At 41.0% G+C, this 16,490-nt stretch overlaps 2 protein-coding genes across 18 annotated transcripts in view; one reads left to right on the plus strand and one right to left on the minus strand.

Moving 5' to 3' along the window:
• CTNNA2 (catenin alpha 2) overlaps window positions 1–16,490 on the plus strand; it is a 1,291,223-nt gene that overhangs the window by 937,950 nt on the left and 336,783 nt on the right. The gene's annotated exons all lie outside the window — the stretch shown is intronic.
• LOC145547317 (uncharacterized) overlaps window positions 4,500–16,490 on the minus strand; it is a 75,793-nt gene continuing 63,802 nt past the window's right edge. The window contains exon 7 of the mRNA XM_081596617.1: window positions 4,500–6,398. Within this exon, the coding sequence (XP_081452743.1) occupies window positions 6,262–6,398 (137 nt within the window). The 3' untranslated portion in view covers window positions 4,500–6,261. The remainder of the gene's footprint in view (window positions 6,399–16,490) is intronic.

The raw sequence follows: 16,490 nt of genomic DNA on the forward strand, positions 1-16,490 counted from the left end.
CCACTGGCGCCACCTGGGAAGCTCCCCTGTAGATAACCCTACAGGCTGAATATGGACTGGCTTGAGAAAAGAGGAAATGTCCCCATTTTCCTTCCTAGTCTCCATTATATTCAGAGTATCAAGAGCTTCTGTCTTCCAAAATCTTGGTATAATTTGTTATGGATTACGCCCTACCTGGACCTGGAAAAAAGGTGGCTTCCCTGATGCTATTCCAATTATGCTTGTTGAGTCAAATGTTCTATCATTTTTTAAGCTGCGCATATTCTCAATTTGTGGTTCTGTTCCTTTATAGAGGTACACCAAGCAGGAGTACATTTGCTGCTGGAGACAGGTTCATTCTGCAGAGACACATTTGGGGAGGAGAGTGTAAGAGAAGACTTCCAGCCGTGGTCTAATTGCTCTCTAATGAAACAAGCAGGAATGACTGTCACTCTCCTTCTCGCATGCATGATTTAGTTTAGTTTTAGAAATGATCATGCATATAGAACAGTATTTCTCTTTAAACAAACAAATTGTATTTAAACCAACGTAGAGTTTCAGATGCTGCCAGGCAGGCATTAATGTATTAAATCCTGTGCGCATTGTTAGCACTTTAATCTGTCTTCTACCACCCACGAAGCTAGCAGTCCCTGAATCTTTGGGTTGTTTGGTTTTACTGGCTGTTAATTGTTAATAGATTTCCAGGTGTAGGTCTTGCTGTGTAGGCATCAATGCTTCATTTAGGAGGGGCTGCGGCTGTCCGTGGGTATAAAAAGGCAAGTGATAAACAAAAACTGGAGGAAATCTCAGCATCCTCACTAAAAATGTCAAACCCAGTAGTGCTTCTGGTAGTGAAAGTAAAATTTATTAGTAAGAGAACAAACCTGCACAATTAATATTAAAAAAAAGTTAGGTCGAGAAAGCAGAGAGAGAAAGGGCCCCAAAGAAGGTTGAAGAGAAAGAAACTGTTTAAGAAATCAGTCATTTTAAAAAGATGAGCTACTGTAACAGCCTAGAGGGGTGAGATGGGATGGAAGGTGGGAGAGAGGTTCAAGAGGGAGGGGGCATATGTATACCCACCGCTGATTCATGTTGTTGTATGGCAGAAACCAGCACAGTATTGTAAAGCAATTACCCACAAATTAAATAAGTTGAAAAAAAGTAAAGATGGGCTAGTGGCTAGGCATGATGGGTTTGTAAATATCTTCCTTGTTCTTGAGACAAAGAGAAAGGGAAAGCATTTGGGGTGAGCGTGTCCTTCATTCCTCATGATGATTTGTCTGATGGGAGGCCTCACTGTCCTCCACTTAAGGAAATGGAGGTATTGGTCCGGGATTTGGCATCTTACATGCAAGCAGCAAATGATTTTATGTTTTTAAATGCTTAGAAAAAAATCAAAAGAAGAGTAGTATTAAGTGATGCGAAAACTCCATGAAATTAAAATTTCAGGGTCCATAAATAAAGCTTCCTTGGAACACAGCCACATCCATATGTTTTCACATTGTCTGTGGTTGCTCATTCATTGAAATGGCAGAAAAGACAAGCTGCAACAGGTACCATACAACCCACAAAGCCTAAAATATTTATTACGGGCCCTTATTGGTATATGAAGTCACATTGACTAGAAATTAGTTCATACAGCTTGTCATCAGTCTCACTCTCCTATGTCTAGTCTTTGCAGAAGCTAATCTCCTTACCTACCTGCCCCTTTGTCCGCCTTCTTCTGATCATTTGTTCACTTTCTTCTGAGAGTTTTTAAGCATTACCTCATGACAGTCTTGTGCAAGGCTCTATGGTGATAAAAGAGATGAATCCAGCCTGCTTTCTGCTCACTGAGGATTTATGATCTGGTTAGGGTACCTTGGGGAAGAGCAAGAGAAAACATGCTCATAAATAAGAGATATGCATGACAAAAGTAATGGTAAGGATTGATACATGTTATGAGAGTATTTCAGAAATGATGGCATGAGATTCTGAATCTCCTTTAGATTCCCCATCCCTGAGTAACCCCATCATCCAGCCAGTGGCTCATGCAAGGAAGCTGGCCACCATCCTTGACTGTCCCTCTCCACTGCCTCTGCTGAGAATGCTTGTCTTGCAACACAACCTGCATGCTCTTCAACAGGCATCCTTGAGTTCTGTTCAGCTCGGTTGGCCAATTGTGGCAGTCCTGACTCTCCCACTCCCTTGACCCTTCAGCCATTAGACCAAGTTCTATCAATTATTCCTTCTAAATACCTTTTTGAATGATCTACTTAGCTCCATTGCTGATGCTTCCTCCCTAATCTAGACCACCATCATCTGTGGCCCGGATCACAGTAAAACCTCCACTAAATGGATCTTTCACACGATATCCTCTGCACCTCATATAGTTCTCTATAAATTGTGGATGCTTAATAAACTTTAGCTGGTTGAGTGAATTAAGAAAGAAAGGGATAAAATAAAGGAGAAGAGAAGTGGCTTTCAGATGAGTTTAGCAAGGGTGCTTTGGTAGGTTCCATTTCAGGCTAAAGGGTGAGTTTTAACTGCAATGTGATACTAGGAGAGCAGTGTTAATGGAGGGGAGAAAACTCGCGTAACATCAATAGTTCTTTTTCTGCCATTAAACCATATTTGGAAGGGATCTGAAGCTCATTGCTATGAATGAATGCATACCCCCAAAATATATATGTTAAATCCTAATGCCCAATAGGATCATAGGAGGTGGCAGGGCCTTAGGGAAGTGATTAAGTCATGAGGGTGGAGCCTTCAAGAAGGGGGTTAATTCCCCTTAAAAGAGACCCCAGAAAGCTCTCCTATCTCTTCCACAATGAAAGGGCATAGGGAAAAGTTGGTCATCTACAAACCAGAAAGCAGGTCTCATCAGACCCTGAACCTTCCAGTGCCTTGATTTTGGACTTCACAGCCTCCAGGACTGTCAGAAATAAATTTCTGTTGTTTATAAGCCACTCAAAGTTAATCTAGTAACAGGCAGGACAGGCTAAGAGAGTCATTAACAGTGCAGTGTGAATGGCTGCTATAGCTGGATGTGTTACCCAATAACCGTAGTTGCATTTTTAATAATAAACATAGCCTCAATCAGATGATTAACTCACATGGCTAATATTTTGGCCTGGGAATGGGGGGTGTGGTTTAGGGGTAAAAAGAGGAGTGAGAAGGAAGGCCCTCCTGCTGCTGCTGCTGCTACTATGCTCAGTCATGTCTGACTCCCTGTGACTCCATGGACTGCAGCCCCCCTGGCCCCTCTGTCCATGGGATTCTCCAGGCAAGAATACTGGAGTGGATTGCCATTTTCTCCCCTAGGGGATCTTCCTGACCCAGGGATCGAGCTAGTGTCTCCTACATCTCCTGCATTGGCAGCTGGATTCTTTTGCCACTGAACCACCTTCAGGTGGCCCCAAATACTCTCCTCAGAGATGGGTACCTCTTCTGCCCAGAGGTGAGTCTCCAGGGCTGTGGGCTCTGACAGGGCAATGATATATACAATCACATCAGAATAGTTTGGTTTGAACACCGTGGGACAGCAGTCTAATCTTACACTCTCAAATTATCCAGACCAATCATCACTAGCCCCAGCTTTGGAGAGTTTATTTCCACCCACTGTGTTTCTGGCATCTGCTCTTGGCACCAGATGAAAAGTTTGCACTGGGAGAGATGAAATGATCAAAAAGGCCCATTAGAGCTTTCCAGTTGGTAAAATGTTGGATAATATGATTTTCAATGTTTCCTTTGGACTCCATAAATTCAATAAATGAGAACCCAAGATTTCTATGGATTGAAGCCTTCTGACCATTGGATCTGTGCTTGTTTCATAAAATAATAGATTGTTAGACACAATAGCACATTTTCAATTCTCGTTTTGTCTATGGGGAAATGTTGACTTAAAAAAACATACAAATGAGAGTTGTGAGTTAAATTTAATTTGGGGCAAAATGAGAACTGCAGCCCGGGAGACAGCACCTCAGATAGCTCTGAGAAACTTCACCAAAGAGACAGGGGGGAAAGTCAGTATGTATGTGATTTTTGTGAAGAGGGAATACATGCAATCAAGCACATATTTTTTTGCAGAAGGTTTTTGCTAGTCATGAGAATCAGTCATCACCATGAAGGATTTTAGTGCTTTTCTAGATATGAGAAGGTATAAGAATTGGGCTCAGAAAATCAGTTCCTGAAAATATCTATCTGAAGACCTGTCCTACCAGTCTTTCCCAAGCACAGAGTGCTTCATTTCTGCTCTTCACCCTGAACTCCTTTCAGGGGGTGTTGAAAATCAGCAGCTGCAGCAGCGCATGATTTAATCCTGATAGAGGTGGGTGGCAAGTGCCAATGGCAAGTGCCAATTGTGGTTGACTGAAACCAAAATCCACTGAATTTTAAGGTCTTGGCCAGGTTTTATAGTTCATTCATGCCACGCTGAAACTTGGACCCAAATCTCCCAATTCCAAGTCCTGTGCCTGCCGGCTGCTCCCACAACTGCATTTTATTATGAAAACAATTTGACACACAGAATAATTGAGCACCTATATACCCACCACCTCAGTTTTATAGTTACCATTTTACTATATTTGCTGTATCACAGATTCATCCTATTTTTGAAGCTTTTCAAAGTTACAAACATCAGTAGACTTCACCTTTGAATACTTCAGCATGCAAATCATTATCTAGCATTTGATATTTGTTTACCATATTTTTATGTAAAATTTATACACAGTAAAATGAACATGTCTTAACAAAGGCCTACACCTGTGTATTTCCAACCCCCTTAGAGTGTTGCTTTTTCCATTTCAAAGATTTGAAAACATGTTACATTTTGCTTAAATAATCCTTTTTAAATAATTTGCTTCAGAAGATGTACTTGCTTATTTAGAAAACGTTTTTACAGGAAATGGATTTGTATTTCATTACATCATCAAGCTGTAGTTTTAAAATCAGGATTTATAACGTGCCATGTTCAAGTAGTTGCTTGGAGGCAACTGTAAGGCACATTTTAATTCACGAGGGACCAAGTCTTGAAGTCAAGAAAATGCACTGGAGTGGAAGAGGAATGGAGATATTCCAACAGAATACTTGAGAGTCACAGAGCCTTGGAGAAGATGTAGCATTGTCCCCAGCTCAGTATTTACTTGTGCATACCTCTACCCTCATCCCCACACTCTCAGAAAGGCAAATTACATGGAAATTTTCAACTGGGTGGGGAGTGGGCATAAGAAAAGTGACAAACAAATGTCATCAGTTCTTTTGCTGCTGCTGCAGAAATGCTCTATTTGACTATGTTTTCTTCCCTTATTTCTCCTATGTGAACAAATCAGAAAAACTAGAGCACTTTTGAGAGACAGATGCTAAAGAATGATACCCCACACTGTCTTCCTGGATCCCTTCCCACATCCTGTGGGGTATGTGGGTTTGTGAGGTATTCCTGCTCTTCTCTCTTTCCCTCATTCTCTCTCTCTCTCTCTCTGTCTCTCTCTCTCTCTCTCTCTCTCTCTCTCACACACACACACACACACACCCCTTCCTGATTGCACTAAAGAGACAAAGGATGATTAGGACATTTTTGATGGCTGAAATTGTAGGTAGCTAGTGGTTCAATAATGTCTCCAGTCATGATGGGGCCTGGGTACCAACAGCTCAGAGAAACTTGAAGCATTGTAACTGCCAACCGCTCGTGTCAAAAGGTAGGGACAAATCACAGAAAGACTTAGTGTAGCCCCTTATAGTAACCAAACTCACTCCCCTCCACGGGAGGTCCATGGCCAGAAGAAAGGGCAGTAGCGAGTCCAAGAAGTCAAAGGCCTGATCCCCAGCTGGTGTCATGGAGCAGAATTTATGGGCAACAGTATAATTGGAAAGATATTATAGCCTGCTTTTCAAGCAGAGAAAGCAAAAGGAGAAAGAATGGAAAGAGAATGTTCTGGAAGTCTTTCTGTAGGAGATCCAGAAAACCATTTTAGGAAAAAAACAGAACATTTCAGAAACAACTGGGCGTTCAGCCAAGGCAGATGGTACAAAATGAGGAATGGGGAGCTGTGCAAATAAAACCAAGTTGCTGACTGTGGAGGCGACATACAAAGGTGGCAGTGGTGGTGTTCAGTGGGGTCCACAAGTGTCAGCGCTGCATTTCAGAAGCACACATCTAGGGCTTGTCTCTTGACCTGTGAGCCCAGACAACTCCAGAGATGGGCATTCACCACTGGCTGATGTGTAAGCAAGATTCTTTTTTTCTGAAGAAGTCCAAATGCCCTAATCAAAACTCTAAATGATCAACCAGCTTGTTGTGGTTGGTTAGTGAGTGGTGCCAACTTGTTGCAGTTCTGGTGGTTTGCCTAATGATTTGAGAGACCTAAGCCTGCGGTTAGAATTCAAATTACCAGGCAGGATAGGGAGACTCCTTAGTTTTGGGTAAGGTGAGGTCCAAAAGCCTGAGAACAACAAAGGAAAAAAATTTAAAAATGAGACAGAACCTTAACAGGAACAGGAATGCACATTCTCTCCCTGATTACCATCCGAGCTAGCTATTATTAGTGTGTTTCTTTCTTTTTTACTATTAGTATATTTATGATGGGTCTCCTTCACTGTAATTTATACCAGAATGGTAAAATGAATGATATTTGCTCACTCTTGGCCATTAGCTGAAGAGAGCTAAATCTCCATAGAGGTGTGTGTTGGGCTGACATATGGTAGATTTTTTCACATATACAAAAAGCCAAATCAATACAGAGGTGGAGGAGTGGGAGGCACAAACTACTGGATGCAAGATAGGCTCAAGATTGTATTGTGCAGTATGGGAAATATAGCCAATATTCTGTAATAACTATAAATGGTAAGTAACAGTTAAAAACTATATGTAAAATTTAAAAGATTTTTTAAATAAATTTAAAAAAAAAGTCACTTTTACTTATAATGTGTATGCCTGTGTATGTGAATGAGTGCGTGTGCCCGCATCAACTGAGTTTCACTAATCAAATCTGTTTTCAAAATTAAAGGAACAAGATGTATTATGGTCAGATGTGTATATGCTAAGTCACTTCAGTTGTGTCCAACTCTTTGGGACCCTAGAACTGTAGCCACTGCCAGGCTCCCTTGTCCATGGGATTCTCCAGGCAAGAATACTAGAGTGGGTTTCCATGCACTCTTCCAGGGGACTGAACCTGTGTCTCTTAGATCTCTTGTGTTGGCAGGCAGGCTCTTACCACTAGCACCACTTGGGAAGCCCCTATGATCAGATAGTCATCCCCAAACCATGATTAGAAGCTCTGAGTTGTACCTAGGTGGTCTATGGCACTGAGCTAGAGTGAGTGTTCCTGAGACCTGGATCATAGGTTTTAACAGAGAGAGTCCTTGATTTTTATTGGAAATGGGTTTGGGTAGTGAGGGGGTATCTTTGACTCAACCAGAGAAGAAAGAAGAAAATACCATAAACCAACTCCATAAATGTGCTTTACATAAGGTGGTGTGAATACCTTGGCAAATTTTACCTCCACTCTATAGCAATAGAATTATCTCTTCCAATATGCATTTAGAAGTCAGTTTTCTCCAAAATGAAGTTTCACGTGACCATTTATAACCTGATGGAATGTTCTATGAGCTATATTTTCACCTGCTTCTTTAACTAGTTAGCTCCTACCTATCATATACCTCCCATGGGCATTGGAGGTGCAGGAGGACAGGAAGGCTAGATTCTGTCTTCAAAGAGTTGATGATCTTTATAAGGATATGAGAGGGAACTGTAAGAAACAAACTGTTTTTACTAAAAATCAAGGATCAGACACAGTATGCATTTGAGCTGGGGGAGGTTATTTGGGTGGGAGCAGCTCAAAGATGGGCTTCCCTGGAGGCTCAGATGGTAAAGAATCTACCTACAATGTGGGTGACCAGGTTTGATCTCTGGGTTGGAAAGATTCCCTGGAGGAGGGCATGGCAACCCACTCCAGTATTCTTGCCTGGAGAATCCCCATGGACAGAGGAACCTGGCGGGCTGCAGTCCATGGGGTTGAAAAGAGTTGGATATGACTGAACAACTAAGCACAGCACACAGGTCTAAGATATTTGGTTTTGTTGTTTTCTGTCAGCATGATCTTCAGGAACTCTTTTGTATCTTTGAGGAGCTGGTTTCTAAACATTATTAATTAAAGATGATACCTTTAAACATCGGGGCTCCACCAAGTTATTAATGTAGCTTCTTGTCAGTGTCAGATATTGTTCTTACAGACTATATGATGCTTTCTCATCAAACACACAGGCAATTTAAGAGACAATGAATAACTTATTTTGGTCTTTTTCTTCTTTTGACTGACAAGGTTCATCTCTTTCATGCAATCTTTGTCATTTAAAGTCAGGCTCCATCTGTCAGTATTTGTTATATTCTTTATGAATATGGATAATAACTATAAACAACAAAGCAGTCCTGTGGTTAGATCACTACAACCTATGATTCCCAAGCCTGGTTCTGCATCAGCATCTCCTAGGGAAGGAACTCGTTGAACCTGCTCATCTGTGTGAGCCACGTAGAGAAGGAACAGTCAGGATAACTTTCAGTGAAGTCTCTTGTGGCATTTTGCTGTCTGCAGCTTTGTGGTTTTAAGAGAGAGGCCTTTGGCAAAATTCTGATTATTGTGAATACACTTTTACAATAGTTCATTTTTCAAAGGGTTTTTATATTCATAATTTTCTTTGATCTTCACTGGAAGGAGGAGAAGTGGGTCTTTTCTCCTCTTACCTCTCATGAAGAAAATCAATAGAAGTTGAAGGTGTTAAGGTGATATATTGTGGGCTTCCCTGGTGTCTCAGACAGTAAAGAATCCACCTGCTAATGCAGGAGACCCAGGTTCAGTCCCTGGGTTGGGAAGATCCCCTGAAGGAGGGAATGGCTCCCCACTCCAGTATTCTTGCGTGGAGAATTTCATGGACAGAGGAGCCTGGCGGGCTACATTCCGTAGGGTCCTGAAGAGTCAGGCACAACTGAATCCACTTAACATGCAGGCAATAAAGAAGTAACAGACTTTCATATCAATGATAGATTGATCACACTATTGTTCCAAGAAAAGGGGAGATGAAAGAGAGAAAGTCCAAATCTAGTTGAATTGCTTCTTAACCAACCAAGAGCTGACCTCCCACTGCCTGCAAAAACAAAAGTCCTTTGATGCTAGAGCATGTTGCTAGGGAACAAAGGTGCTGGTGTTGGTGGGCAAGATGATCTTCTAGAGGCACCTGCATGGCTTTTGCTACTGCTGCTAGAAGAGCTGCTTTAATCTCAGGAGAAACTAATACCCCCCCATTCTTCAGAGAGCAAAGGGTAGCCTTGTCCAAACCAAACACTCTGGGATAGTCCTCACAAACTCTGCGTCAATAGCATAAATGTCCCCTCTCCAAAGTTGCTCCTTTCTGTGTTCTTATAAATAAGCCCCCAGCGGTACCCCATAGCAGCACCACAAATATGGATGATGACCTTCTGACACTCGATTTCACTATCAAAACAAAAACTTCATTCTTGGAAACAGCTTTAGTCTTAAAAACAACTTTAAAACAGACTCACAGACTTCAAAAATGAACCTTATGATTGTCAGGGGGTTAGGGGGAGGGACAAGATAGTTCTTAAGTTTGGGATTGACATGTACACACTGCTATATTCAAAATAGAAAACCAGGCACAAGCAGCTCTTCTCAGTACTCTGTAGTAATCTAAATGGGAAAATAATTTTAAAAAGAATATATATATATATATATATATATATATATATATATATATATATATATAAATAACTGATTCATTTTGCTGTACACCTGAAATTAACTCATCATTGTAAATCAGCTATCAGTTCAGTTCAATTCAGTTGCTCAGTCGTGTTCAACTCTTTGCAACCCCATGAACTGCAGCACACCACGCTTTCCTGTCCATCACCAAGTCCCAGAGCTTGCTCAAACTCATGTACATCAAGTCAGTGATGCCGTCCAACCATCCTCTGTCATCCCCTTCTCCTCCCAGTTCCAGTCTTTCCCAGTATCAGGGTCTTTTCCAGTGAGTCAGTTCTTTGCTTCAGGTGCCCAAAGTATTGGAGATTCAGCTTCAGCATCAGTCCTTCCAATGAATATTCAATATATATCGTTGGTTTCATTCATTGAAATGAATGAAATGTGGTACAGTGTTTCAGAATCAGTTTCCAGTTTCCACTACAGGGGGCATGAACTTGACTACACAGTGGTGCTGCCAAAAATAAATAAATAAAATGTAAAGAAGAAAACTTTATCTTTGTGAAAATGAAGTGGTTTTGAAATTAATCAAACCACTACTCAACAGTGACTATAAAAAAATAGATGAATTAGACTTCATTAAAATGAGAATTTTTATACTTTAAATGATGCCATCCAGAAAGTGCAGACAGCCCACACAGTGAGAGAAAACATTTGCATATCATATATCTGATAATAGACTTGTATCTAGAATATATAAAGAACTGTACAAACTCAACCATAAAAAGACAAATAACAGTTATAAAATGAGCAAATACTTTGTGGGGTGTTTTATAACACCAACAATAGCTTCAGGATGGGGACTAATCCCAGGAAAACATGAAAGCATGGTTACATCGTGTGCTCAGTTGTGTCTGACTCTTTGCTAACCCATGGCCTATAGCCCACCAGGTTCCTCTGTCCGTGGATTCTCCAGGCAAGACTACTGAAGTGGATTTCCATTCCCTACTCCAGGAGATCTTCCTGACCCAGGGATAGAACCCATGTCTCCTATGTCTCCTACATTGACAGGCATATTCTTTACCACTTGAGCCACCGGGAAACCCCCAGGGCATGATCGGAAAGTTGAAAATTTCCAACTCTCTGATGCCAACTGGGTGTCCAATAATTCAGATCAATTCAGTAACTACCTACGGGGAGTTAGCACCAGATCCCACAGGTTAAGGATACAGTCCTACAAAATGTCCCCACTTCAGTCACTAATAGTTGAGCCACTCATAGTTCTGGCTGATCAGCTATAAATTGGGGATTCCCACAGATCTCTCCTCAGATGTGATAATTTGCTAGAATGACTCATAGAACTTAATAAGGCACTTTGTTTATACTTACCAGTTTGTTGTAAAGGGTGCAAATAAACAACCCATTGAAGAGGGTCAGGGAGATCCCCTGGAGAAGGAAACAGCTACCTACTCCAGTATACTTGCCTGGAGAATTCCAGGGACAGAGGAGCCCATGGGGTTGCAAAGAGTTGGACATGACTGAGCAACTTTCACTCACTCATTCACTGAAGAGGTCCATGGGAAAAGATCTCAAAGGGTCCTGAGCCCAAGAGCTTCTATCCTTCTGTGGAGTTGGGGTACAACACCCTCCTGGCGCTTGATTGCGTTTGTCAACTCAGCAGTTCTCTGAGCCTCATTGTTAGAGGGATTTTTCTAGAGGTTACATGACATAGGCCTGATTCATTAAACCACTGTGAACACTCTGAACTCAATCTTCAGTCCCTTTCCCCTCTCAGGCGGTCAGGAGTTGAGATGGAATTTTCCACTTTCTAATCAAGCTTTGGTGTTTTCTTGGGATCATCCTCCATCCTGAAGTGATCGAGGGGCTCCTAGCCTTCAGTCATCTCATTTGCCTACAGGGATCCTGATCACTGTAGAGAGTAGAAGGGTTTTAATAGCTGTGTGCCAAGAACCAAAGACAATTTTTATTCAAATACCACAAATTTGAATAAATCTTTGTCCAAGAAAACTTAAAAGTGGTGTATAAGCACCAGGAAACATGTTCACCATCACTAGTCACTAGATAAATATTAATGAGACCACAGTGAGATACTGCTTCACACCCAATAGGATGGAGGTAATCAAAAAGATATATAATAAGTGTTGGCAAGGACGTGAACAAAATGGAACCGTCATTCACTATTGATGAGAATGTAAAATAGTGCAGCTACCTTAGAAAAGAGTTTGGTAATCCCTCAAATTGCTAAATATAGTTTACATGGGACCTATATATAATTCAAGCGAAATGAAAATATAAGTCTGTATAAAAAAACTTGTAATTGGATGTTTGTAACAGCATTGTTAATGATAACCAAAAATTATGAAGAACACAAATGTCCATAAACTGAAGGATAAACAAATGTGATATATCCATGCAGTGGAGTATTATTTGTCAATAATACTGATGCATGCTGCAACATGAATGAACCTTAAAAATATTATGCAAAATGAAAAAAAAAGCACTAGTCAAAAAGGACTGCATATAGTATGATTCCCCTAAAATGAAATATCCAGAAGAGGCATATCTAGAGACATAAAGAAGATTAGCAGTTGCCTATGGCTGGGACAAGGGGAGAAAATGAGGTGTGACTGCTATTGGGTAAAGGGGTATCTTTTGGAGGTGTAAAAATGTTACAAAGTTAGATTGTGCTAATGGTTAAACAACCCAGTGAATATGCTAAAAACCATTGAATTGTAGGGTTTGGGTGAATTTTATGGTATATGAATTGTATCACTATAAAAATATTAAGAAATACAACAACAAATGACCACCTCCTGGCGTTTGGTCATCCAGACAATAGATAGGTATAGCTAAAATTAAGTCTCCAACACTGGTTCTCTTCTGCCCTCTAAGGAACTTGGTGAACTAGCACTTGGGAGTCAGCTTTCCTTGTAGATAAACAAAACTGCCGCTGGAAGAGCTAATTGGCAGCATTGCCAAAATTGGCTTTGCCAGGGAGCAAACAGTTGGAATGATCCTGAAATTAACAGCCAAAATATAATGACACATTTATTCAAAAAGTTTTTCTACTTATATCATTAATTCATTTTCATCTCCCTGATGTTTTAACTCTAAAGTGCTTTTGGCCTCAGTCTTTGGACCTTTACTTACATCTACATCTACTTCCTTACTGATTTTATCCAGGGTCAGGCTTTAAAGATCATGTGTATACTTGTTGATTCCCAAATGTGTATCTTGAGCTCAAACATTCCCCTTGAACTTCATATTCCTATGCCCAACTACATGCTGAATGTCAATACTTGAATATTTTACTGGCTTCTCAAACTTACCATTTCAAAACTTAAGTCTTAACCAGCCATCTCTTCCTAATTTTTCAGCATCTATCAAAGACATTTCTGTGCTATTGCTTTCTTTAAAAAATCTTGAAGTTCTCTTCTTCTCACATTCTATATGTGATCCATTAGCAAATCCTGTTGGTTCTACACTAAAAATATATCTAGGAAGTAACTGCTTCTCACCATTTCCCATCACTATTAAGTTTCCATCATGCCTCATCTGAGTTTTTACAAAAACTTCCTAATGGCTCTTTCTGCATCTGCCTTCGCCATACTTTCTCCAGTTCTAATCTCACATAATAACCAGGGTGATCCTGAAAAAAAGTCAGAGTGAATCATCGCCTTCTTAAAACCCCTCAGAGCTTTTCTGTCTTACCTACAGTGAAAGCCAAATCATCACAATGAACTGCAGCCACCTCGCTGTGGCCCCATCCCCTCTATCTCTCTGAAGCAATCTTTTCCACTCTCTCTTCTACATTCAGCTCCAGGCACACTGGTCTCCTTGCCACTCTTTGAACTTGTCAGGTGTGCTCCTGCCTAGGGGTCTTTTATATCTGCAATTATGTCTGTCTGGAAGGTTCTCATCCCAGATACATCCGTGGCTCATTTCCCTAAGCCCTCTAGACTTTGCTCAAATGGCACCCATTAAGTAAGGCCTGGAGAATTTTGAGCATTATTTTGCTAGCATGTGAAATGAGAGCAACTGTGTGGTAATGGACACAATTGAGTTTTGGCTCAATAGACATGAGTTTGAGGAAGCTCCAGGAGATGGTCCAGGACAGGGAAACGTGGTGTGCTGCAGTATGTGGGGTCGTAAAGAGTTGGACACAACTGAGCGACTGAACAAAGTAAGGCCTACCTTGCCAAAATGATTTTAAATTACGACTCTGAAATACTGGCTTTCACTGTCTCCTCCACTTTATTTTCCTCTGTAGCACACGTTGCCATCAAATATGCTCTCTTTAACTTATCTTATTAATTGTTATTGGTACTTATTAATTATGCTTTGGTACACCGCTCCCCTGCCCCCTACCAAGAATGTAAGGTTCTGGGAAATAGAGGTATTTGCCTGTCTTGTTCACTGGTGTATGTTCAGTGCCTGATACAGAGTAGGAGTTGAGGAAAAAAATTTGGAATGAATGGCTATATACTTCTTAAACTTTTCTAGTTAATAGATTTATGAACTATTTTAAGATTTAATGAAACCTATGGAAACCCGCCCCCCCCCAAAGAAAAGATGCTATACACATATATTCTGGTACCTAAATTCTGAGATTAACATATCCCCTGAAATCCACCTAGGGACCCTTTTCCTGCCCCAAAACTCCTTGTTAATCATCTCTGGCCTAGAAAAAAGGGGCAACAAGCAAAACCTACTCTTTGTTCATTTTGCAATTGGATCCTCATTTATACTTATTGTGCTTGTATAATTTTAGAAAGGGGACAGTCATTTTTTGGAGAAATCTCCATAACTTTTGCCCATACTCCTCATATTCTGAGTTCTCTCTTTGTTCTTTCTCTTCTCTCTTTCCAACATGTTTCACTAACTTTTATAAACCTTAAAGAGGAAGTGACCACAAGATCATATTTGGGAGGAGGCTTATGTACAAGGGCCAGAAGTGATCTTTTAATTCCTGCTTTTCCCATTTAGGCTTCCCTGGTGGCTCAGATGGTAAAGAATATGCTAGCAATGCAGGAGACTGGGGTTTGATCCCTGGGTTGGGAAGATGTCCTGGAGAAGGGAATGGCTACCCACTCCAGTATTCTTGCCTGGAGAATCCCATGGGTAGAAGAGCCTGGAGGGCTCCAGTCCATGGGGTTGCAAAATTTTTCCATGTAGAACTCTGCATCCATCTCCTAACTAGGCACCCTCATGTACTGAACAAAACGGTGCATTTGTTGCTGAGAAGTTCAGTGATGGCAGAATCTTGCCCTTAGCACTTCCCAAGGAAAGCAGCCTCTGTGAATTTAGAATTTATGGGTGCCCGTGTTTCTGCTGGAAGTATTTGAAGATCTGGACTTACATGCGGGATCCTGGCTTGATTAAGGGCTACAGAGAAGCTGATACAGTAAATAGTCTTTGCTATCAGTGGACTCATATTTCCTGCTAGAGATAAACCAAGCCTTGTGCTATAAAGCAATCAGTGAGCACTGCAGTGGCTGATTCAGCATGCTGCCCTCTATGGTGCTGGCACCTTCTGTTGGAAATGGTCTCAAAACCATAAATCAGAGATGTAGGACATGGGAGTGAGTTGCATGTTAAATTCACTAGCTCCTTCATGTAAATACTTGATCATTTTTCCCACCTTACACTATAAAACAAACATCTATGGTTTTATTTCTCTGAGCCCTCCCTTATGTCATTTATCTGGAAATCCAGCTAAAACCCTGGGATAAGTGTACAGATTTCTTATAAAACTAGCCTAGGGCAACCTTGGCAGAGAGAGTGTTTGAGTTCCATGTGTGAACCTGCCAATGGCTTCTCTGGTGATTCAGTCAGTAAAGAATCCACCTGCTGTGCAAGAGATCTGGGCTCAATCCCTGAGTCGGGAATATCCCCTAGAGAGGGGAATGGCTACCCACTCCTATATTCTTTCCTGGAGAATTCCATGGACAGAGGATCCTGGTGGGCAGCAGTCCATGGGGTCGCAAAGAATCAGGCACGACTAAGTGACTAACAGCTGCAAATGTCAGCGCCACAAGAGAGAAGAAGTCACAGAAATAATCCAACCTAATCCATTTATATTTGACTTTGAAATTCATCATATGTCTCAGATTCTTGCTTATTTTTAATGGTAAATTTGGGAGGGGGTGGGAAGGCTAATAGTAAGTAAAGTAACTGTGTGTTCTTTGAGCTCATAAAGAATAAAAGAAATAAGTAACACTCTGTGTCTTAAAAGCCACGTGTATACTAACCTGTCAACACTATTTTGGTTTAGAGCTTGCTACTCAAAGTGGGACTAGAGTATCAGCGTTCCCTGTGAGCATTTTTGGAATGTAGTTTCTAGAGTACTGCCTTCCTTCTAATGCCTCAGAATCTACAGTTTAACAAGATCCTCAGGTGATTCATTTGTACATTAACTACCCCCTCTCTTTTTTTTTTGGAAGGGTTGGTCAAAACCCTAGTTTCCAGACATGACTGTGTATTAGAATGACCTGGGAAGCTTTACAAAGGCTGATAGATACCTGTGTCCTACTGTCAGACAACCTGATTTTGATCATATAGGGGTTTCGGTTTGGTCATGGAGGACATTCAAAGCAGCCCAGGTGGTTATAATGTACAACAGTTTGATAGCACCTGGTTTAGAGCAGAACAAGAAAGCATCTCCAGCACATGTTGGTAATAATAAGAGTTGATATTTACAACAGACTGTCAGTTAGTTACCTGGCATTAGGGCTTCCCTGGTGGCTCAGACATAAAGAATCTGCGTGCAGTGCAGGGTACCTGGGTTTGATCCATGAGTTGGGA

This window comes from Giraffa tippelskirchi, chromosome 4 (assembly GCF_054371585.1).
Source record: "Giraffa tippelskirchi isolate mGirTip1 chromosome 4, T2T-mGirTip1v1.2.pri, whole genome shotgun sequence".
Taxonomy (NCBI): domain Eukaryota; kingdom Metazoa; phylum Chordata; class Mammalia; order Artiodactyla; family Giraffidae; genus Giraffa; species Giraffa tippelskirchi.